Here is a 25881-nt window from a genome sequence, read left to right as displayed (position 1 = left end):
AAGAAGAAGAAGAAGAAGAAGAAGAAGAAGAAGAAGAAGAAGAAGAAGAAGAAGAAGAAGAAGAAGAAGAAGAAGAAGAAGAAGAGGAAGAAGAATAGAGATGGGGTCACCTAGGGTGTGGAGTTGGTGGACACCCCCACTGCCCCTAGAGAACTGCCCACGCAATTTTAGGATTACTGGTGAGTGGAACACAACTTCTGCTCCAATCCAATCGTGCACGGGACATGAGACAGCACTAGGGAAGCATAGAACTGGCTGGACCAGGGGCACAAGTCCCTTCCGGTCTGCGCCAGCACCAGGTGACTTAGGACATGGAGTTGGCAGATACCCCCAAGGTCCCTAGAGGACTGCCCACCCGATTTTAGGATCACTGCGGAGGCAGCTGAGCACTTCGCAGGAATCTCCACACCGCAGGTCAGGATCACAGGTGAGTGGAACACAATCAACTCCAGAGAATCCAGGAGGGGTTTGTGCCAGCAGGAACAGGGACAAAGGAACACCGCTCGCCCAGAGGCCTGGTTCCAGTCCGGTTGGGGGCCACCCCTGCCATATCTCTTCCTAACCCCAGTGGAGGCTGCTGAGCACTCCAGAAGACTCTCCACACTGCAGGTCCTCGGGATCATGGGTGAGTGGAACACAAGCAACTCCAAAGAATCCAGCAGAGGCAGCAGAGCACTCTGGAGGACCCTCCCCATGGCAGGTCCTCAGGATCATGGGAGGCTAGTCAGCCTAGAGGGAGGGCTCTGAACCCAGGATTCAGAAGGAGGATCAAAGCTCCAGACTCTTGAACACCTGCCTTGTGAGAGGAGAGCTGGCCTGCAGAGAGTGCTCTGACCACCAGGATAGAGGGGAGAGTTGGATTCCCAGGAGTGCTGACCGAGGCTAACAGAATCACAGGGGAACAAACTCCAGCCAGAGACAGCTTGAGCTGTAAGATCAAGAATCGAGAAATGGGACCTCATAAAATTGCAAAGCTTCTGTAGGGCAAAAGATAATGTCAATAAGACAAAAAAAGGCCACCAACAGATTGGGAAAGAATTTTTACCAATCCTAAATCTGATAGGGGACTAATATCCAATATATACAAAGAGCTCAAGAAGCAGAACTCCAAAAATTCAAATAACCCCATTAAAAAATGGGGTACAGATCTAAACAAAGGATTGTTAACTGAGTAGTATTGAAGGGCTGAGAAGCACTTGAAAAAATGTTCAACATCCTTAATCATCAGGGTAACATTTGAAATGTAAATGAAGAAAATATCTAATAAAATAAAAATGAAAAATTAAAAAAGTATAGAGATAAATGCAATTCTGAATAACACCTACAAAGTAAGTCAATAAAATACTGCAGCAATCATAAGAAAACACATCTTGCTTGTTCTCCAAAGCTTCCTCTATCTCCCAGTGTGCTTCTGTCTGTGACTCTGCCCATACTCAGAAGGCTTGTTGAATCCATCCTTATACTTGTGTCTTTGTTCTCTTACTAGTCTTGCCATCTCACGTACTCCTTATTTAAGTAGCTGTTTGATTTGCTGATAGTAACTGATTTCATGAATATATTTCCATAGTCCATTACAATGATACTACAAACAAATTTTTACCATTGTACTCTCCTGGTTAAATTTTTCCAATGGCTTATTATTAATTATTGCTGTAAAATTAAATTTCTATAAAAATAGTATAAAATTAAATTTAGTCAGAATCTAGACACTGGGTATTTGTTTACTATATTTTATACTGTGTCTTTGGTTAGATATTTACTTACATATGTTCTCTGTGTCATAAAATCCATCACATGCTCCTGATGAATTAGATACTCAGGTAACCTAAACATAAATTCAAATGTTTGTAAGCAGGTGAGCACAGGCACAAGATAAGGTGAGAGCCTGTGACTGGGTAGTAGAAAAGGAAGGCAGGCCAAGAATTTTAGAGATGAGTACAGAGAGTATAGAGAGACAGAGTGACAGAGAGACAGAGAGACAGAGAGACAGAGAAGGAGAAGGAGCATAGGATACAAGATCGAACCCATAAGATAGGAAAAGTAGCCAGAACCTCACAGTCCTGGGAGCCATAAGCTTTAGAGATTTCTTAGATAGATGATTAAATAATAAGTAGGGTGTGTTTGCCCTATCTAGGTGTGTAGCTTGTGTTTATATCAATTGAGTGTTGGGTTCACTGTGAGGGCATTTTGTGAATTGAGAATTTATTAATATAAATCTGACTGATAAATTAAAAGCCTCTAGAGTTTTGATTTTACCAAGATATGGGGATTTGTGACAGCTAATTACAGGGGGCAGATGGCTGGGAATGTGAGGTAAACCCACTGCAAGAGAACCACTGCAAGATGGGTGGTAGCTGCATGGGGCTTTCCATGGAGGAGTTGAGACCACCGGGTCAAGAGAGTAGCTGGTGTTGGCATGGGATGGTGGCTTTTTAAATATTTCCCACAACAATCCCTTACTTTATTTCAATGTGAAGTTTCCAAGTCTTCAACTCAAGCCTCATAAAGGGGTTCATCATACGTTCTTGAAATCCACCTGGTGCTTTCCCATTTTGAAGTTTCTTTTCGTACCATGCTGCTTTCTCTATACCTTTCCAGATTCAAACATCTCCAATCATACTATATACTCTGACATTCTGATACTTCCTTCGCATATGGATGACCAAAGACTTTCTGGGGAGATGCAATGTGCATGACTAATCACAGGATAGGAATCCCATTCAAGAACAAAGTGCAGATGCTATCAATGTCCAACTTGGTGAACCGATGCATTTTACTGGGTTACATAGCATGAGACAACTAGCAAATCTGAGGGCCTGGAACACACATCACAGCCTGCAGACAGCTCAACAGGGTGAAGTGTCTTTTCCAGTTGCCTCAACTGGTTCAAACTTATTCCAACCAGAATGGCCAAGGTCAATAAAAAAAAAAAAAAAAAAAAAAGACAGTTCTTGCTGGCAAGTCTGTAGGGTAAGTTAGACATCAATCCATTGTTGGTGGGAATGCAAACATTTTCATCCACTATGAAAATTGGTGGGCAGAATTAATGAAATTGTGAACAGAGGTAACTTCAGATTCAGGTAGACTCCCTAGTTGGCATATACCCAAAAGACAACTCCTCCTATTACAGAGACAGTTGTTTAACCATGTTCATTCACAATAGTCAGAAATGGGAAAAAGCCTCCCAGTGGATAAAAAAGCTGTACATTTTCACAAAGGCTATTACTGGACTGTTAAAAACAAACAACAAACAAAAAGTGCAATCATAAAATTCACAGCATAAAATTCAAATAGATGGAGCTAGAAAAAATAATCCTGAAGCATGTGATACAGACTCAAAAAGACAAATATGATATGCATTTGCTTATATATAAATATAGTTAACTCTTCAATATGCAGACTATAATCTGTGTTACCATAAAGGCTAGATGTAATTAAGGAACTGGGGAGTAGAGAAATCTCAAGGAAGGGGAAACAGAATAGGTGGTTTGGATGGATGGATAGATGGGGAACAAACAGGAATAGTGCAACCAAATGGGAAGGGGAGGGAAGAGCCCCAGGAAGGAGGAAAGAGAGGAGACTTTGAAGTGGCAATTTCTGGTTTCTTTGGAGACTCAGTTGTGTCATGTGATACATTTCTTGAAAGTGTCTTATGAAATGATTTTTTTGTTGAAGCCAACCCATGAAAGGATATTTTGCTGAGAACAGATCTGTTGTATTTTTCTGGAAGCTGTCTTGAGAAAGAGCATGTTGCTGGCATGGATGCTTAAAAAAAATCATGTGATGTTTAAAAAGAATATAAATAAAACCTCACAGAGAGTGAGAGGATGCTCTTGCATCGGTTTGCCTTGCAACATTTCACTGGTCTTCCCTGATCTTCTCTTGAAATTACTTTGTAGAGAGAAATGCAACAAAGAATTTCTTGTGGTATTCCAGCTTCTTCTTGCCACATCCACAGACTTGTGCCAATTAGGCAGAGCCTGGCAGTTTCTTCTTCATTGAATCACAATGCTTAGTCTTGTTTGATGTTTTTGACTGGACTACTGATATCTTGACAATGAAGATTTGTATCTCTCCCAAAGAACTACTTCTAAACAGGTTCTCATCCCCTCATATCCTATTAATCATTTTTCTCCCCTACCTTTAATCAGTGAACTAGAAGGGAGGTTGAAGCAAAAAGGCATAGCTAAAACTAAAGGCCACTGAAGGAATTTTATAGAAAATGAATTCAGTAGAAGAAATGTGTGTGTGTCTGTGTGTGTGTGTGTGTGTGTGTGTGTGTCTGTGTGTGTCTGTGTCTGTGTATGTGAATGAATGAAAAGAATCTAAACAGAATCACCAAATAGGGAGATAAAACTCCAATGAGACATCTCTCACCAACAAATAAAACTCTATTGCCAGGGAATGGTTAATATACAATTGAATTGTTGGCAAAAGGGACTTCATGGAAACGCCCAACAATCCAGGCTATTGTCAAAGCTATTGTTTGCTCTCCACAAATTGACAGTAAGCCCCTATTGCTGAAGATAACATCTACACACTTCATTTAACACAGAGAAGCTAACCTTCTGCCTATCTAAAAACTTCATCTCTATTAGCTAGTGTCCACGGCCCTAGGGAACACTAAGAATTCTACCAAAGGAGGAAGGTAAACACATACCCACCTACAAACATGATATTTGCAGTGGAAACCTGCCTGCAAGATAGACTGATATAAAAGTGGCACAAAGGCTGTAGGAGTAACCAGCCACTATTGAATTGGATTTAAGACTCCTGCCATGAGATGGAATCCATTCAGGACACTGTTCAGATGTCCAAGAACCTGAGACTCTGTAGGCCAGTGACCCAAGGGAAAACATAATGTCATTGTTTTATTAAAGAAACATAACAATATAATGTCTCCTGTACTTCTAGATCTGTTATCAGTCATCATGGAGAATTCATTCTTCAGTGGACAGGAACAACTATAGAAAACCACAATAGGATAATGTGCAAAGAGTGAGAAATCTTGGAACACTCATTTCTAAATAGGGTGTATTCATCAAATCCCTTCCTTCAGGACTTAGAGAAGTCTGTGAAAGATTGGACTAGCCTGTGGATATTCAGGGCAACAAGGAAAGAAGGCATTGTAGATACAGCAGGACTGATGCACAGTGGTAACTTTCACAGGATCTGCAGACATCTAAGCCAAACCTGAGTTTTGAGAGGGGATGTGGACACAGCACCCATACCTAACCCAGAAGTTACCTTCAACTGATTACTGCATGTGAAGGAAAAAAAAAATCTCACTGGGTACATAAGTCACACTTAAGGACAGGCTCAATGTCCAGCAGGTTATGGTCAACACAAAATGAGCTCAATCGTATATTTGGAGGGCTTTGGGTTTTGTTTGTTTGTGTGTGTGTGTGTTTATATTTTTCTCATAATTCTTTGGACTTTTATTTTTCCTATATATCATTTATTTATGTAACAGTTTTCAGTTTTGCTTTTGTGGGGTTTCTGTTCATAAAATTGTGTGTCTATATGTGTGTTTCTTATGCTTTCTCTTTGGTCTTGTTTTTCCTGTTTGTTTTGTTCTCTTCTGGTTCATTTTTGTTTTATCTTATTTTATATTCCTAAATGTCTCTTTGTTTTCTAATAATAGCAAGCCAGAAAGGAGTGGATTTAGATCACTGGGGAGGTGGGGAGGATCTGGTAGCAGATGAAGTGGTTAAACTATAACTAGAATATATTGGATAAAAAACAAATCTATTTGATCGTTTTAAAGAAAAAAAATGTTTGAAGCTTTGTAAACTGCATTCTGGAATAATTACCTTTTCCTTTTCTTAAACTACATCTTTCATAATTTCTGTTATCAAGACATGTTGGTGATAAACATTTAGGTTTAGATACCAGGAAATTTAAAGCTCAATACTGATTTGAATCTTAATTTTGTTGATGGCTGTTTTCCCACAGGAGATCAAGTCATTACAGTACTGCCCTCTGTGTGGATCTTGATATATATGGAAATTACTCAGCTATCAACCTAATTGTTCTCTCCTTGAATGTGACCTGTTTGTCCTACATGATTTTAATGAACGTTTTCTTTTCTCTGGTATTCCTTCTTTTACCAGTAAAACTTCAGAGATTACATGTTTGATTAAACATGAGTTTAGAGTTTCCTAAACTCTATGGGACTCCTTCCATATGGAAAATTAATTTAAAAATAATAACATAATTCTTTCTATTTTTCCATCTAATGTTTAATCATCTCTTTCATGCCCCATGTAGCCTTCTATCTTGTCTGGGTGTTTTGGAGTCTCTGTCTCTTTATATCTGTCACTCTTGTCAAATTTTAACTTACCTCACATATAGTTTTCTATCAAATTTTAACTTGGATACAGTTTTCTGTGTAGATAGTTCCTTCTATGATTTTTTTAAACCTTTCAGTTAATTTCTCAAATACTGTGTGTATTTAAATGATTATCCTCATTAAAGAACACTAAGTCTTTGTTTAAACCTGCGCTCACTACAGGTGCCTGCTCATCTTTTTGTCAAGAATCTTGGCATTTGTGAAGTAACCTAGAAACCTAGATTGGAAGAAATTTGTTTCTTTTCAGAATATTTTATTTTCCTTTACTCCTGAAAATACACAAGGCTGAGAAACAATATCAAAATATTAGTCTCTGGTAAAGTTTGATTATGCTACAGTGTTTGAGCCTCATGTCTCATATTCATGGTGAAATTAGTTGCTCACATTAGTGAGCTTCAAGCACTAACCTTTGTCCTAACTCATGAACACATCTGCTATCTGACTTAAATTATGGGGCTCCAACTGTTACCAACAAAAGTATAGTCTCTGGGGTCTTGGATTTATCCGCCTTATTCTGCAGTGCTGGGAACCATAGGGCCAGTCATTAATCACTAAGACTAGCTTGTTCAAAAACTGCTTAATAACTTTTAGAATAGGGGTTACCATGAATTTATATCTCAAAACATTATGCTAAATGGGTGATTTAATTTATTGTTTTAAGTTATCATGGGATATTATATTTTTCTATGTAGAATTAAATTTAGAGCTAATCAAATGTATATGTATATTCTGTATGGAATTTTTGCGGGGATTGGGTCTTATATTTTTAACCTTAATTATGGATATAATTTTTATAGACTCTATCTCATGTGACCAACTCCATCATCCTTTATTTTTTCTGATGATCTTACTTCTGTATCACATATTCTGACAAAATTACCCATTAGTTTCTCAATAGCTGCATCAAGTTTAACTCTATGTATTTTTAGTCAACTCTCCAGAAAATATTAAATATTCTTTATTATCTATAATTTTACTTGAAAACTTGGAAATTGGCTAATTTTATTTTGTTTTACTAGTATCTGTCATATGAGTACAAGACATATCTTATGTATTTCTTGTATAATGGCTTTGCAGCTCTTTGAAATTTGGTCCCAACAATAATACAATTAGTAATACCTATAATTAGTGATTGTCTGAATTGTTTTCTGCATGTAAATGTTGTGCTTTCTTGTTATGTTAAAGTATTTCAATGTTCCTGTTGGTTCCTAAAGACATAAGTAATTTTTATCATTCAAATACAATTTCATGGTTGGTTGTTAAGAGAAAGTGCAAATCTTTTGCTATCATGTTTCTTTGGGAAAATGCTTCTAATTTTGAATAATCCTGCAAATAAAAATCCATGCCTTGACTTTTAAAAAAAATTGAATTTTCTTAAAAGCCAGGTCACTGATCTTTATCAGAATATTTAACCCTATAATACAACATTTTATTTTTTATTTTTATATTTTTCATTATTAAAACCAAACGTCAGATTTTTCTCTCTTCCACAAGTCCCTCCAGATCCTCTATTTCTCCCTCCCAATATTAAGTTCTTTCTTAAAAAGGAAACAAAAACACAATACAGCAAAGCTCCCCAAACAAGAAACCATTAAACTATATCGAAAAAGAAGAAAAAAAAAACCTAAAGTACCAAATAAATGCACGCCCAAACAAACTGTGTAGTCCAATTATATATTGATCAACTATTCCTGAACACGAGACCTGCCCTGGAGTGGTTGATACTGGAGAAAACTGATTTTCACTCTTACAGAAGGTATAAGCAAAAGTTCACTTGTTAACTTTTAGCTTAATGTCTAGATTTCCATTCATTTCTTTATAAAAAAAAATACAATGAAATAAATATAATAAGATAAAACAAAAACTATCACACTGAAGTTGATCAAGACAAACCAACAGAAGTAAAAAAGACCAAGAGAAGGTACTAGAATAAAGATCCAGTCATTCACACACTCAGGAGTTCCATGAAACACTAAACTGGAAGCCGTATTATACTCACTGTGGACCTGGTGCATACTATTTCAGTCTCTGTGAGCTCAGATGAGCTATGCTCACATAGATTTACAGGGCCTTCTTTTCTTGGTGTCCTCCATCCCTTCTGACTCTTTAGTTCTCTCTGTCTCCTCTTCCTGGGGTTCCCCCAAGTTATAAGGGGAGGGATTTGTTGGAGACCTCTCATTTAAGAAGGACTGAGTGTCCCAAGGTCTCTCAGTCTCTGCATAATTTAACATAATATTTCAATTTATTGAGATCTTACTGAACTCATTATATGACTGACAGAGATGGACCATAAAGCAATACAGATGTTGCTAAAATTGACTATAATATAGAAAACATGGGACTAAGTTGTAGCAAACTCTAAGACTGTTGTAAGTTCAATGTTTGGGCAAAAACAATGAAACGCAAATTACTCTAATTTTTTCTGATAGTGTTTAATACATACATACATACACACACACACACACACACACACACACACATATATATATATATATATATACATTTATATGTGTATATTTATATGTGTATACTAGATATATTATAATATATTATATATAATGCATATATACTATATGTATATATTTTTCTGAACACTTGGTTTTTTAATTATCCATCAACAGGGTAATGAATTGTGCTTTTTAAAATAGTAGTTATATTTATTCTGAAAATTTTACACATAGTATAGAATATATCTAAATCATATCTATATCTTGCAGCTCTCCCCCCCCCCCACACGCACACACATACTCTAACTTCTCCTTGGTCTCCCAACACATTTTCTTTCCAATTAATTTTCCTATTTACAATGCACTGAGTGCATCTATTGCTACCCACATGTGCTAGTGACACTTTAGTTTTTAACCCAATATAATTATATGAAATAACTACACCTGAAAACTGTAAGCAATGCTAAGGTGCTTGTGACCATGATAAAATTTCTCCCACCTCAGAATCTTCTAATTTACTTAGTGAAGATTCTTTTAGCAGTTCAGGTTCTTAGAAAAAAATTACATTTTTAAAATCATTTTCAGCATGGTCGGGAGTAGGCAATGAAAGTCTCAAGCCGAGAAAAAGTGATGCTTTTGATACACAAGCTCTTGCAGTAGCACATTCACAGTTCCTTCCTTTAACCTATTTAATGTGGTGGAAAACCAAATGTTGTGACACTTTAAAAAAAAAAAAAAAGAAACTAGAAATGGCATGACAATATGTCATGAGTTCACAGGGTCGTTTTGTTTGTTTTTTTTTAAAGGAAGGTCAGTCTCAGCAGAAGTTAGGTCAGGATTGCTTATGTAAGCCTGCCACTGAGGTATTACTCAGAACTTCAGCCTCAGGTAGACTCCAGCTACATGTCTGGAGTCCTGCCTGACTCCATTCAAAGCAAAACCACCAAACGGGTGGGAGAAGTACAAGGCCGTCACAACCCAAGCTGACGATAAACAGCCAAATGTCATATAGACAGCCATCTGGGCGATTTCAGAAGTACATGTTCCGGCACCAAACAGTCTAACCACTTCCTTCCCCTTAAAAACTCGATTTTTTTAAAAGGTGCTTTCCTTCTTCCAGCATACAAAGGCATGTGATGTCAACAAAATGTTCTGGAACATTTCTGAAATGAGTTGCTTCAGGCACAACTTAGAAATGATTTACTGGAAATGATTGTATTTTGAGGCCTCAAATTTTCACTTGTATTGCTGACATGGTCATTTTCAGAAGGGCACCTTGATAGCCAAGGAACACTAAGACCACTTAGATCATTTTTCAGACCTCAACTCAACTTCTTAGCCACCATATGAACAGTATCCATGATGCTTTTCCTTGGAGGCATCATGGAGCCTACATACTTACTATCCCCCTTACTTTAGCTGATGTTTTCCCAGGGCTATAGGCAAAGAGTATTCTTGTCTTGTGTTTCTCCTCTGCCCAGAAGGTAACTCACTGTTGGTCTTCTGTAACTGTCCTATTTTAACACACTTCACCAATTTTGCTTATTGTCTGATGCTTATTGGTTTCTTTCCTTAACGTGTCTTATTTTCTCCTCTTATTTTAACACCTATAATATACGCTGTATTCATTAAGGCATCTATGCAACAAGCATTTGTTGCATCTAACTATGCCAAGCATTGTCCTACACATCCTTGTTGAACAATGAATAATAAAGGAACAGAACAAAGTTCCTCTGAAGTCACAGAGCTTACTTAAATCCTTCCTATGTCAATCTTTCTGCAAAATAGCTAATACATGAGGCTCCAGTGCTTTAGAGAGAAACACAGTTAAAACAAGTAAAAAAGACTCTAGAGTGTTGGGTTATGAACCCAGAAATACATTTGCTATTAAATAAATTCAGAGAAGGCTTTGAGGGAATGTGAAACTTGATCATGAGATGAATATTGAGGTATTGACATATAGGTAGATGTTAGGAGGACCATTCAGGACACAGAAATCATTAACATAGATTTAAATCAGAAGACAGGGTAGGGTACCCTAGAAGCAGGGACAGGCTAACTGTGGGACTGGAGCTGAACAAGTGAAGGAGGTGGGATACAGAGGCCTGGAACCAATAGCCAAGTAGGCCATGTAGAGACTATACAGTAGCTGTCCCTTATGACTGCTGTGTATTTTCTGGACTCAGTATCCTTCAGTCTCCATGGTGTCATGGTCAATTGTGGTTATAATTATTAACTAGGAATACCAGAGATAAACAATTGATAAACCTTATAGAACTTTTAAATAGTAAATTATCAATTGTTCCATTTTATTATTAGTCGTGTTTATTTATACCTTATCCTGTCTAATTTATAAACTAAACTTTATCAGAGCTGTATATACATTTAAAATGTTACTCACTTAGGTTTCAATAACTTGTAGCACCCACTGGGAATCATGGTGTGGTGGTTTGAACGTGCTTGGCTCACACTGTTAGGAAGTGTGGCCTTGTTGGTGGAAGTGTTTCACTGTGGGAATGGACAATGAGACCAGCCTCATAACCATGTGAGAGCCAGTCTTCTCCTAACAGTCTTCACTTTATAGATTCAAAATGAATATAGGAATTTGCTAGCTGTGAATACATGTATTCCAATTTCTAACTTAGGGAAATAGTTACACAGTACTTTTTGGCTTTTATGATTATCTTAGTCGGGGTTATCTAGAGTCACAGAACTTATGGAATGTTTCTATATATTAAGGGAATTTGTTGTAATGACTTATAGTCTGAAGTCCAACTAACCCAACAATGCCTAGCTGTAAATGGGAAGTCCAAGAATCGAGTAGCTGCTCAGCCCCTCAGGGCTGGGGGTTTGAACTGGTCTTCTGTATAAGCTGGAATCCTGAAGAAGTAGGCTCCAACAGATGTGCTGGCAAGCAAGTGCAAACAGGCGAAGAAGAGTGATCCTTCGTTCTTCCAATGTCATTATGAAGACCCACAACAAAAGGTGTGCCCCAGATTAAAGGTGTGAACCACCATGCCTGGATTTGGGAATTGCTTTGTCTCATGCTGGCCTTGAACTCAGAGATCAACTTGTCTTTGTCTCCTGGGATTAAAGCCATGTACCACCTTGTCTGGGCCTAAACTTTTCATAGTCCCTATGCCTCAAGATCTTCCTGTTAAGATGTAGGTCAAAAGTCTGAGTCTTCCATCTTGAAGATCTGGATCACAGGTGTGCCCTCCATTTCTGAATTATAGTTCATTCCAGGTATAGTCAAATTGACAACCAGGATATAGCCATCACACTCAGAACATATTTCCTGCACAGAATGGAGCTCTTGCTCTGAGAGAAACCAGAATCATTGCAGTGTATGGAGTAGACATGTGATCTGAATGATGTTTTGAAAGATACCTTGCCCTATAAATCAGTGATTCTCAATCTTCCTAAGGCTACAACCTTTTAATACAGTTCTTCATGTTGTGGTGACCCCAAACCATAAAATTATTTTTCCATTTTTGCTGCTATTTCATAACTATAATTTTGATCCTGTTACGAATATGTGACCTCTGTGAAAGGGTTGTTCATTTCCCAAAGGTATCATGACTGACAGGTTGAGAAATGCTGCTCTAAAGGAAGGATGAGGATAGAAGGGCAAGTCAAGCTTTAGACTGTGATCCTTATTCTTCTTTGTCATCTTAGATGGATTTGCCATTGCTGGGAAACACACCTCTGGTGTCTGCAAGGTTATGTACAATAAAATTAGACTGAAAATGGAAGACTCACTCTGAATGTGGGGTACAAAATCCCATTGGATAGGGGGTTCAGACTGTATTAAAATGTAAGAAGGAAAAATATGTTGGACCTAATATTAGTTTATCATAGATTCCTGAAATATATCAATAGAACACCCCAGTGCTATACCAATGAACCACCCTTGTCACCAAGCCTTGCTGTCCTGATGGATTCTGACCTCTATCTAAACCAGAATAAGTTCTTCCTTCCTTAGCTTGTTTCTCATAAGTTCACAGTGACAAGAAAAGTATATATTATACAATTAATACAGGAACATTATTGTACATTACGCCCTTGACATACCAAACATAGTTTTTTAAAGGAGTTAATATATGAATGAGCAAAATGTGGATGTTGGAGGGTGTAAGATATTCTAACAAACAGGAAGCAAACAAGTACAAGTTACAGATGATCTTTGAGGAATCACACTGTACATTAGCATTTTACCTTGTGATTTTTTTGTATGCAAATGTATGTGCCTGTACACTCAGAGTGCATAGTGACTTCTTAATGATACACTGTGTCTTTGAGATGCTTATTCTTCAAATATTCTCAAAGTATTGAACTCATGGTTAAAAAATAAATTAAATCTGTAACGCTGTAACAATCACCTAGCTCTCTAGACCTTCCCAACATCCTTGGGTAGATCTGTTTGTTGTAAAAGTTAAATGTTAATATGTTTTAAGCTAGGATCATGTCAGAGGGGAAGGTGTTCACACTTTTCTAAGTGGTGCTTAACGTTATTAACTTCTTGTACTTATGACAATTAAGCCACAACATTTCTTTGTTAAAAGTATTTACTGTTTGCTTTCTGTGGGTACTTCTATTTACTGGCAAGTGAAACATTTTAATTCTGCTTAGCTGACCTCTGGTGTTTTTAATTCTAAACTTTGTGGAGAAGTCTGTTCTCACAAAACAAATGTCATGGTTTCAATTCCCATTTAGGTATTCACTGGTTGTAAAAGAGGAAAAACACGTCCGCAGCCACAAATTCTTTCTCAGCCCTGTGAACTTATTTGCAAAAGTTTTGTGTAAAAGTTATGGCCAAGAGTGTGAATCTGGAAAGCCCTTACAAACCCATCTGGGAAGAAAGGAAAGTACAGATGGCATATTGATAGTCAATTTGTCTACAAAAAGCAGCAGACATTTAAGATGTTCTATCTTTAAAGTGATGGTGTAGTTTCAAGATGATAAGTTTCAAGGTTGAATATTTTTAAGACTATTGGAAATGACTTCATTGATCTAGTTATTCATAAAGCACTTTCTGAAATTGTGTTTCTATCAGGCACGGTATGGCAATGTTGAGGAGAAAAACATGTTCAGCTCTATTGTGAATTGTGAGAAGTCAGAAACAACTTAAGAGACAGAGAATGGGAAAGGGTGTAATGAAATTCTGCCTTACAGATTTGACATTACTGTCATAGGCATGAACAAAATCTATGAATACCTGCTTGAGAATGGGTTCTATGGCTTTCTACCATGGATATGGGGTATGATACCCGTGGGGTCCAGTCCCTTCCCAAAGACCTAATGACTGTTAACAGCTGTATCATTTTCTCTAATGGTATGAGCACAAGAGAACTATGTGGAAAGAAGAAAAAAACACTTGAGGAAGAAGAAGGGGGTAGACCAGGATAATAGGAAGAATGAAAGTAAGAATAATAAATGGTATAAATGATATGTGTATGTATGTGTGTAGTATATATATATATATATATATATATATATATATGTGTGTGTGTGTGTGTGTGTGTGTGTAATATATATATAATATATATCAGCATTTTTAAAAAGATTTTAATCTTCACCTATTTAAACACACACATGTACATACAAAATACATAAGCAGATATGCAATGTATCTGTATCATTATTTCTTGGGGATTGGTAATCCCACAATAAATTGTCAAAATAATTTCCAAAAAATTAAAATAAATAATAAAAACAAATAAGTAATAAAAACAGTAAGGTTGAAAAGTATTTAAAATTGTCCGTTGAGAAACAGTAAGCAAGGCATTGTAATGGAGTGTGGTAGCTACAACAACAGATGAAGTACAAAATCTGTGGCTGTGCATGTCAGGAACACTGAGGTTGGAATAGAGAGGGAAGTTAGGACAGCTTCCTGGGAGATGTCACATTGAGGCAGAAACACAAGAAGTGGCCAACCGGCACAGGCAGATGAGTAAACAGAATGTGTCAGGGTCAAAGCAGAAAAATAGCTCATGACACAATTACGGTCATCAGATATAAACTTTCAGAGAGAAAACCTGTATAAACTCCTAAGTTAGCTAGCATGGCTAATTCACCTACTTATTTCATGAATCATACAGGCCACAGAGGAAATACAGATCAAGGAGGGTTGAGTCTATGCCATGTGCTTTTTTTATATAAAGTTCCTTTCCCTGTGTGTAAGAGCTCTCTTCCAATTGTCTGATACCATGTAAATAAACTCTTGAGCCTTTCTGCTAGGAAGGCCTCCTGAGCTCTGATTTGCCTCCTAATCACACCAAAGCTGGAGAACAGCAACCCGGCTTTGTGGGCGGAAAACATGCTCAACTAAGGAGCCTAGAGAGCATCCAAATCTTTATATACTTACCTGATCAACTCCTCAGCCTGACAGGAAAGGGCTCGCAGGCTAAAATACTAGTCTGAGAACCTCACAGTGCCCCATCCAGCCTAGAGTGGTGACTGTCGGGGAAGCTGATTGGAGGTGGTTATGAAGCATCCCTCACATGCAGTCAGACATACTTAGTGCCTAGTCTGCACCAGGCTCATCATTTAAGAAAGAACCTGGCCAAGACAGACTAGTTCTAAATACAACAAAATAAAACCAAAGAGGGTTACAGGTTAAACAATGACTAGTACATGGGGGGATAAGAAGAGCAAATAACATGTGAGCAGAGACTTGAACATTAGAAAAGCATCTACAGAAGCACATTTAAATTTTCCTATAAGGCAATTGAAATAGTTAATGTGTGAGGTGATGGTTATGCTAATTTTCACAGCTTGATTATTCCATGTTATATAGATATAGAAAATATTTTACCTGATAAATATACGTATATCTTGGTTAGTGTCGATGGTGATTGAACTCAGAACTTCACACATGATAAATACATGCTCTATCACTCAGTTACATCACAGACAATATAAGTACAGTTATGGTGTTCATTAACGTCAAAATAAGAGCTAGAGTCACCACTGAGTAGAGAAAGAGGAGAACTAACTTCTGCAGCTTTTCGTAAGATATATATATATATATATATATATATATAGAGAGAGAGAGAGAGAGAGAGAGAGAGAGAGAGAGAGGCACATTGGAGGGAAATCAGGAATAAATATAAAGACAAAACTGCAGATGCACAAATGGGAGTGGATGTTCCTTTAGATGATTGTACTGTCCTGAACATAGCTCAGATTTTTGCCATCCGTTGTTGAACAGCATGTGCTCAGAACCCCAGTACCTCCTTCAAACCATCAGGCAAAGGCTCACATGGCTCAGCGCTTGCTCCTCTGCACTGAAGCTGCTTTCATTTGGCTGGTGTCCATGCGTGAGCCGATCGCTAACTTTTTCCAGTAGTTTGTCTAAGTTTCTTTTTTTTTTTTTTCCAATTTCTACAACTTCTAGAGAGAATCTAGATACCTTCACCTCTCTTCTGCTTACTGGGCTAAGAATAGAAGTTTTATCTGCTTAGGAGGCAACCATGCAGAGCTTCCTGAACACCCACCCTGGGAACAAATTCCCTGTGTGGGATTCCCTCATCTGCACTTAGCCCTAGGATCCTGGACAACATGACCGGCCCTGCTCTGTCTCCACTCCCAGGAACACAAGAACAATGGTATTGCATCATGAGCTTCTAGGAGGATTTAATGACACAACGCATGTAAAAGCACTTAACAAGATTTTTGTGTTTTGGAAATTATGTTAATGGCCTTAATTGAAATGTGAATTTCTGCTAAGGTATTTAAATCTCTCACCCCAATAAAATACATTCCATTTTCTTGCTGTAAGTCAGATTTTTCTTCATGTCTAATGGTTACATTCCCATGAACAGAAAAAAAGAATAATGTAATCAACACAAAATATCTACTGTTTTTTAGCTTCCGGTGATGCTATTTTCAACCTCTGAACAACTATTAATGCATTATTTTACCATTATCTATCTAATCAGGTCTAACCTTATAATGCAGTTTTATGTACATGTTTTACATACTCCATTAGGTTACATGCATTTAGGAAAGTGTTATTCCACAGAAATAGAATTTCAGATACATATTAGAATTGATTTGTATAATGTTATTTAACCTGATCAAATAAACAAGATATTACAGATGCATCATTTCACCATCATAAACAAATTATGATCCATTAATATATCTTTAGTGACATAATATTTCTCTTTTATGGCTAGCCATGTGTGGACAGTAGACACCACTTTTGACATCATAGTTTCTGACTACATTTTATTTCTGCAGGTCAGGATTTATAATAACACACAGCAGAGCACATCCCTTTTCAGAAGTACAATTTATGTTTGTTAATTATGGACAGTACAAAAGCCGGCTGTGATGGTTCACACCTGTACTCCTAACAGTTGGTGTATAAGCAAAGGGATTTGGAGTTCAAGTCATCCTCAGATACATAGAAGTTTATGAATAGGGGACTACACGAGACACATAAAAAGAAATATAAAATCTATATACAGAAAACGTGATGCTGAGATTGAAAACACAAAAGATAAAAACAAAAAATAATTTAGCTTTCTTTAAAAGTAAAAAATGTTTTCTTGCAAGATAGTAATAACATATTTCAACATTATTTTGCATCATTGATGTAGGGTAGTTATACTCATATATGGAAAAAAGGTACTTTTATAATAATAAAATTTGTATATGTTTTATGTGTTTGAATTTTCTAGAAAATAATTTAATCTGATTTTCTGACATGAGATAGATTATTAGATATAAATAATTTGTGAAATAAACATGCTGGAAACTATCAGTTTTACTGACGTTATTTTGATGCTATTGCCATGTTCACAATGATTGGTCCTCAAAGTGCAGTCTAAAATGCATTCAATGTTTTCATAAATGATGTCTCAGTAACTCAGATGAGGTCTCAGAAGATGAATGGCATTGTGCACACATTCTTTAACAAAATGCAATAAAGAACAGCTCAAAGTACATTGCTCTAGTTAGAGAAACTGACATTGACAATAGCAGAAACACTGATACATATTCTATCACTCTAGAATTGGTCCTACCTACCCCTTCTTTAGCAAATTTATTATTGTGTTTTCTATCCTTCTGCATTCATCTACTTGTATAACTCATTGTTAATAGGAAATTACAAAGAGGTAACAAAAGTTGTTACAAAGAAAGTGTACTAACTAACTTACCTTTGGCAATTTCAGTGGTAATTTGCAAACTGGAAACTGATAAAAAGTTTCATGAAGTGTTTGATCCAAGTTGGGGACGATCTTCTCTCTGGGTACTTTGTAAACTGTAATGGTACCTTTATAATGAGGGCAGCTATAATTCCCGAATTCATCCACCTCTTTGATGTGCAGTTCTAGCCTGGGTTTTCTTTGCAGGTGAAAAATGAGCTTGTAGTCTTTCCCATAATCTTTCCCATTGCCTAAAATGGAGACACACTTGTCACCGGTAAAATAATTAGTTTGCTTTAATTTTCTAAAATCTCCGTGACTTGTCATTTATCAGATATTGTTAAAGTGTCTTGCGTGCTCATTGCTTGTGAACATATAGCCTCACAGCCATAGCAAGTTACTGTACATTACTAGAACTCCTCTTTTGTCATGGGGCCAATTTTTTTCTGCAAGCTTCCACATCTAATAGTTTTTCCTTTTATTTTTCCTCTTTGTGGTTTTCTAATACAAAACTTTTTGAAAATTCATTTTTCCAATATATCGAAAGTTATCTTCACTCTCCAAGGATGATCTTTCCCTTTCCTCTGTGCTGCTCCTCCCACAGTGTGCACTGCCATGGCCTCACAGAGAATATTCTAATGCTCCATTCTCCTGTGACGTGTGACTGTTTACGTAGAATTTAAAATTAAATTCAAGACCATTAAAAAAATTCAACTTCTGGGTCTCCTAAATGGCTGAGCAGATAAAGGTATTAGCCACCAAGCCTGAATATTTTAGTTTAATCCCCAGATCCCACGTGGTAGAAGGAGAGAACAAATCCCTACACGTTGCCTTAGGATCTCCACATAAACTCACTTGCGCACGCGCGTGCACACACACACACACACACACACACACACACACACACGCACTATGTAAATGGTTTAAATGTTTTTTAATAATTCAACTTCTCAGTCACTCTGCACATACTTGATGGCTACCACATAAGTCTCATGGTTTTCTAATTTTCTTTTTTTGTTTGTTTGTTTTTGTGGTTTGTTTGTTTGTTGGTTGGTTTGTTTGTTTGAAACAAGGTTTCTCTGTGTAGCCTTGGTTCTCCTGGACATTACTCTGTAGACCAAGTTTGCCTGGAACTCACAGGGATTCCCCCAACCTCTGACTCCTAAATGTAGGAATTAAAGGTGTGCACCACCACTGCCTGGCTAATGGTTTTCTTAGGAAAAAGCACAGAAATAACAGGTTCCCACAATTATAGAAAAAGACAGTGCTATTATAGAACTTCCGAGTGAAACAGTTACTGGATGTGTTGAAATTATTAAGAAAATGTGGTGGATGCTCTTAAAACAAAGGCATAGAGAAGTGTTATTGAAAATAACAAAATTCTGTGAACAAGAATTTCACCTCTGTAGGTTGTAGAGCCCCCTATTGCAATAGAAGGAAGGCTATTACTGCTTCCTCTGACACTGTACGCCTGCTTGCCAGTAGCAGCAGATCCTTAGGGAACTCCGATGGAGCAGCTGAGCTTGTATGTGTGAACTGTAAATGTCGAGAGGCATCTTCACCCGCCACCATTTGTCAGTATGGTTATGTCTCTCCAGTGCTCACACTTGGAGATTGTTGAGGCCCTGCTCTTCCTCACGTTTAAAGCAGGAGAAATAACACTTGCTTGCCAGGATGACCTTTTAAAATGACCTGACATCATAGGAATAAAATAATTGTTCATGGTCATGGTATGTATCAAATGCTGAATAAATGACAGTGAAATAGCAAAGGAAAAGAAATAATTGGGTTCTGTTGCTATTCTGCATCTGTGTGCAAACAAAGATAGTTCGACTTGCAGTGGAACATCAAACTGAAGTTCTACTCTCCAGGAATTCACAAACCTGAAGACCCTTAGCTATATCTCACAATGAATGCTTTCTGTTTCACCCAAAGGGAAGGATTCAGTGAAAGTTGTAGAAGACATTGCTCTGTCTCTTCTGTGATTGCGAAAAGGCATTTTGGTAAATTTTGAAACTATAGTTAAAAGCAGGAAGAGAATGGTTCTCAGTTGCAGAAAGGACTCAAGTAGATTCCTTTGCGTAATATTGCATCTTGGCAATCTGGCTACTTTAGTGAAGCAGATTTTTAAAGAAAGGGTGACTTAATTGGGGAGGGTTCTTAAAAAGGGTTTATACTAGCTATTTAATATGTTATTTTGAGTGATTAAAATGTCATCTAAATTTTAAATTGAAGTTTTCGGATCTCTTGAGTAACACTGTTTTAGGTCTCTGTTTTGCACCCCAAAAACTATCAGAAGAAATTGCACAACTTTACTCTCAGTAGACTTTCACTGAAGAAATTCCTTTTTTGTCCCTTCAAACACATTATTTCCCCTTCCATATTTACAGTTACTGGAAATTGATAATTAATATGTAGGATACAAAGCTGTGGAGGTAACCCTACATTGGTTAAATTCAGATCTAGAATTTTTAAACCTATCATTGTCAGTCTACTCCTTTTAAAAATTAGTAGTATATGTAATGGAACCCTAATGACACATCTGTAAATAAAACAGGGATAAAATTCTTGAGGGTTTACCAGTAACATATTTATGATCTCAACTATAGCTTGGTATGCTATGTTTTAAAGTTGACCTTGTATTGTTGCTAATATGGAACACTATATTTTGAGGGTCACCATTTTATAATAAAAGAAACAAATGATTAAAAATTATAAAGAAATAACTATGTATTTTCTTCCTTCCCTGACACATATAAAGGAGAAGTTGAAAGTGACTTATTTCTAACTGTGAGGACAGCATTGTCTTGCTGACCTTTGGAGAGGTATTTCCCAGTCTCAAATATATGACACATAGTACCTAGAAGAGAATTGAGACAATCACTTTTCCACAAATACTAGCCATTTTTTAAAATAAGTATTTCTATTTTGTGAGTAATCAGAGGTTTCTTACAGTAATACATATTTTCTCGGAAATGATTGTTAAGCCTCTTTTATTGACATCATTGGAAGGAAGTACATACACATGAATGAGCGCTTTCACTAGAAAAGGCAAATGAGGAAGCAAAAGTACTAGCTATATGAGGAACCAAAGGATCTTGAGAGAAACCGTGGCTCTGCATATTTCTAGAATTCTAACCTGCTGTCCACAGCTTGTACCTCGAAGGTCTGTCAAGGCCTTACAGAAATGGCTCAGTTTCCCGAACTAGCTCCTTACCTGGTCTCTTCACTTCAACCTTTTCTTTGCAGTTTAATCCCAACTAAGTTGGAGTGTAACTTGACTCTTGTTACACCTGTATAGACCACCCATCTCTAATGAAATCTCAAGCACAGTCTTTGCAATGGATCAACTGATCCATTCATCTCCCACTATCTTTCAACATGTCCTGTGATCCTGCTTTCTTAGCTTTTGATGGTCCTTTTGTGAAGACCCATATTCCTTCTAGATGTAGAAACTTCCAGTAAGTATTCTGACACTAGTCTCTGGCCTGTCTCAGTTTCCTGGAGTAAAGATGAGATCATCTCCATTCCTTATAGACAACCCAGCATATGTGCTGCCAGTCTTTAGGCTGTCTTAAGTTACCGTATGATACTGAGCTCCAGTAAAGACAACAGGTCTACCTCCTATTAGGACAGCAGCTCAGTCCTGTTTACAACAGTAGATAAACATACCTGTCACTTTGGTATTATGAGAAAATCATTTGTAGTATTCATTTGGGAGGAGGATATCTAGATTCTGACTCTCTCTCTCTCTCTAGAGGGCTTTCCTTGGGTTTACACTGTGTTTTCTGTATCAAAACATAAGTAGGAAGGCATCTTTTCCACCCTTACTTTCTCTTCCCCTCCCGTGGCTGAGCTGCTGTATGTAAGTAGAAAACACACTTTAGATTGGTAGATATTGGAAAATAATTGATCTCACTTATCCCTTTAAGGGCCAGGACTGACTTCAAATCTCCTTTAATATGGAAACTACAAAGACCATATAAATCTTGGAGTCATTTTCTGAATGAGCAATTCAATGATATGCATATTGATTTATAAAGAGACAGAGAGTATTACATCAAGTCAGGTGCATAGCAAGATTCCTGATCCAGAAATCCCCATAAAACCCACCCTTAATTCTCCCTCTTACCTCACCATTATAAGTACACTTTTGACATTCTATTTTACTTGAGGAACGAAATGGAAGTAGGAAGTCATTGGTGAAAAAGAATATCCAGAGGACGATTCTTCCACCAAAGTGTCTCTCTCTCTCTCTCTCTCTCTCTCTCTCTCTCTCTCTCTCTCTCTCTCTCTCTCTCACTCGCTCACTCTCTCTCTCACTCTTGCTCTCTTGCTATCTCTTTACTCTTCTTTTTTATTCTTTTCATCAGTTCTTTCACTCTCATGCATCTTTTTCACTCCCTGCCTCTCATCACTCCCTCATCCCCAGCCCTTTCCAGTTCTACCATCTATCTTTGTTCTTCAGCATGCCAATTCCTCATTCATTTACTCTGCAGTCATTGGAAGCTGGAAGTTCTCAGGCTCAGAGAACATTGGGCAATGAAGATATGCTCATTGTCACATCAAATTTCATTCTTGTGAAGACTGTGTCCTGAGAGTATGAATGAAACCCAAACCTAGAAGTCAATAATTTCTCATTTTAATGCCATTTAAAATGGCAACAAAAGTAACAAAGGGTAAATGTGGAAATGAAAAGTCTACAGGGTATATATCACCCACATCAAATGTCCTTAAGCTTCTTCTTTACCTCAAACCACTTTCCAAATGCAGAATATAGTTAAAAATATGTAAAATAAGGACAGGCATGGTGCCCAACTCCAATAATCCCAGTACCCAGAAGGCAGAGGCAGGGGGATCTCTGTGAGTTTGAGGCGAGCCGGGTCTACAAGTTGCATTCAGGACAGACTTGTTACACAGAGAAACCACATCTCAAAGAACAAAACAACAAAAAAAAACCCTGTAAAATTACATAAGTGTGCATGTGATTTATAACAAGGAATTACATGCCAAATTTCCAATCATATCTCCTGACAGTTCAATGACCCATGATAGACTTTTTGGAGGACACATTAAAAATTTTGAGTCAGTTTTAAGTACAATGGCAGGTAGTATAAGTCAATCATAAGAGTAACAAACAGTTGCTACTGGATGGGCTCACTTTCATATAAACATAAAACTTGTAAAGTATGTCAGAAACACACAATGTATTTCACATAACAGTGTAATCTAGCAACCCAACATACCATAGAATAATGGTTCTTTCCCCCTCAAGACCAGATGACTAAGTTGGAGCTGTGACATCACAAAAAGAATCATTCCTGAAAACACTAAGCTGGATAAAGATCAAAACTCAAAATGTTCCACTTCTCCTTGAGTGCGTACCACTTTTGTATGTCATAAAGACAGCCACTCTACATCAAGTCATCATAAGTGAGGAGCCATCTGTCACATGATATATTTATCCAGTGATTACTATTATTGTGAGGAAACACGTCCGTATTACTGTGTGGAAGCTAAGAAGTTGTCATGAGGAAGAGGAGATGCTAGCCCGAAGTCAGGAAGCAATCATAAAGAAGACTAGTCACAAAATAATGTCACCTGAAATCATTCCATCATTCCTGAAAACACACACACACACGTGCAGAGAAAAGTGTCTAAAAGGGTTAGTCTCAAATGTCTCTCTAAATTCCAAGGAAGTCATTTTTCTACTAACACAAGTTTGGTGTGTTGCAACTAAAATTTGTGGCTTAAAGTCTGTAGTATATGTAAGAATATTTCCTCATACTTACTTGAACCAAATATGTTTCCAGTAAACCTCAAAAGAAGTTGTTCTCCTTCTCTTATTTGGAATTGTCTAGATGATTCTGGAAGTCCTCCAAACCCTTCTGAGCGCAAGCTCTTCATCACCAGATTTAACTCCTTAGAAGGTACCACTAAAATAACCACCTTATGTGGATTGTCCTTCTGGTGTGACAGTACAATGCAGGCAGTGGTACTGAGAGAGGCTTCCTCTAACGACTTGACAAAAGAAACCAAGTGGCTATTGTCCACTGGGGAAGACAGGTGGAGCACTATAAACCTGTGCAAAGGGAAAGAGGCAAGACCTGAGGAGGGAATGAAGCATTGGAACACCACAAACCCAAGGAAAAAAGTTATTTTTATTAACTTTAACTTAAAGCAAACTGATGGCCAATTAGCTATATTAAAGTACTTTAGTGAAACCTTGGCAGTCAAGAAACCAGTTCAGATCAATTAAGTTCTTTGTTGTCTTTATCTGTCTTTTGTCTGTGTGTTTTATATGCATATGTTTCTGTGGATATATACATCTCTAAGTTTGAATGTGTGGGCACATGTGTGTGCATGCATGGGGAAATAAGAGGTCAGTGTTAGATGTTAGCTATCTCTCTCTATCCTCATCCTCCTCCTTATTATTTGAGACAGAATGTCTCTATGAACCTAGAGAGTTCATCATGTTCCCTAGGCTAGCTGGACAATGAGTTCCAGAGATCTGCCTGTCTCTTTTCTTAGTACTGGAGTTGTATATGTTAACCATCATGCTAAGGCTCTTGAATGTTGGGGAACTAAACTGAGATCCTCTGTTTGCATGACAGGAACTTTACTGACTGAGATCTCTCCCTAGGTCTCAAGTTAAATTCCAAAACATGCTTTTGGTTATTGTTTTGTGGTTTCTCCTTGATATGTAGCCCAGCCTGCCCTGAACTCACAACAGTCCTTCCTCAGCCTTCTACCTGAGTTTACAAGTGTGAACTAGCATATCCCCCTCTAAAACATATCCTTAAAGTCATTATCTTGCCTCAGCTGAACTCTGAATGTGCCCCAAATATTTTAATTATAGAATCATGAACCTCATAGCATTTCAGTGACTGAAAGCATATACGTGGGTGGTCCCATAAGACTATAACGGAGTTGAGAAATTGTATCACTTGGTGATGTTGCAGTCTTCACCACAGTACAAGCATATTACCCACACATTTAAGTGTGCCACTCAGAAGGGGTCTAGAAGAAGGCACTGCAATCATAGAAGAGGACAGTTCCTGCAATGTTGTTGGTCTTAAAGCACTTCTTGTGGGTATGGAGGTAAAAGTATGGTGATTCTGGTGTATGTGGACATAGAGTAGCATTCTTTAGGTCTTGGACTTTAACAACAACTATAAAATTCAATTAAATTAATCCACATGGGTTAGTTTTAATCTATAACTCCAGTACTCAGGAGGCAGAGGCAAGAAGGTTGCCATGTACTTCAGGCCAGCCTTGTCTAAATAGAAAATTCCAGGTTATCTGGTGCTATCTTGTAAGATCCTGTCTCAAACAACATGAAATAAATTAATTCATAAAAATTTTAAATGCAAATGTTCAGAGAATAAATGTAAATGTGGGTGCATTGAAATATTCCTGTGGTTAGGATTATATTCTGCCCTGGCTGAGGACCCAAGTTAGGTCCCTAGCACCAATGTCAGGCTGCTCAAAACCAGCAATACCCTCAACCCTAAGAAATCTCACACCCTCTTCTAAACTTTATAGGTCCCTCCACTCTAAAGAAAAGAAAAGAAAAGAAAAGAAAAGAAAAGAAAAGAAAAGAAAAGAAAAGAAAAGAAAAGAAAAGAAAGTGAAAGAAAAGAGAAGAGAAGGGAAACAGTTTGATATAGCCAAACAATTGGTTTCTGTTTTTTGTTTGTTTTATTTTGTTTTTGCTACAAATGATCTAAAATTTAAAATTTTTAGATGTATGAAACTCTAATAGTAAGCAATGTTGTTTATGATTGAAGGAGATGTAATAAATTCAGCCTCACCAATGACGTGATATTTATAAAGCTTACAGAGGTGTACTGCAACATTCCTAAGCTTTCAGAATCAGTGGTCAATGACTTACCCAGAACCTGCAAACTCAATTCCTGGTAAA

The 25881-nt window shown here is 37.4% G+C and overlaps 1 protein-coding gene across 1 annotated transcript in view; it reads right to left on the bottom strand.

Moving 5' to 3' along the window:
* Dthd1 (death domain containing 1) overlaps positions 1-25881 on the bottom strand; it is a 73831-nt gene that overhangs the window by 17045 nt on the left and 30905 nt on the right. Inside the window, exons 7-8 of the mRNA XM_021211329.2 lie at positions 23750-24039; positions 17970-18208 (exon numbers count right to left, since the gene is read on the bottom strand). Of these exons, the coding sequence (XP_021066988.2) occupies positions 17970-18208; positions 23750-24039 (529 nt within the window). The remainder of the gene's footprint in view (positions 1-17969; positions 18209-23749; positions 24040-25881) is intronic.

This window comes from Mus pahari, chromosome 13, assembly GCF_900095145.1.
Source record: "Mus pahari chromosome 13, PAHARI_EIJ_v1.1, whole genome shotgun sequence".
NCBI classification, from domain to species: Eukaryota; Metazoa; Chordata; class Mammalia; order Rodentia; family Muridae; genus Mus; species Mus pahari.
The sequence above is the reverse complement of the archived record's forward strand: the minus strand, read 5'-3'. Positions and strand labels throughout refer to the sequence as shown.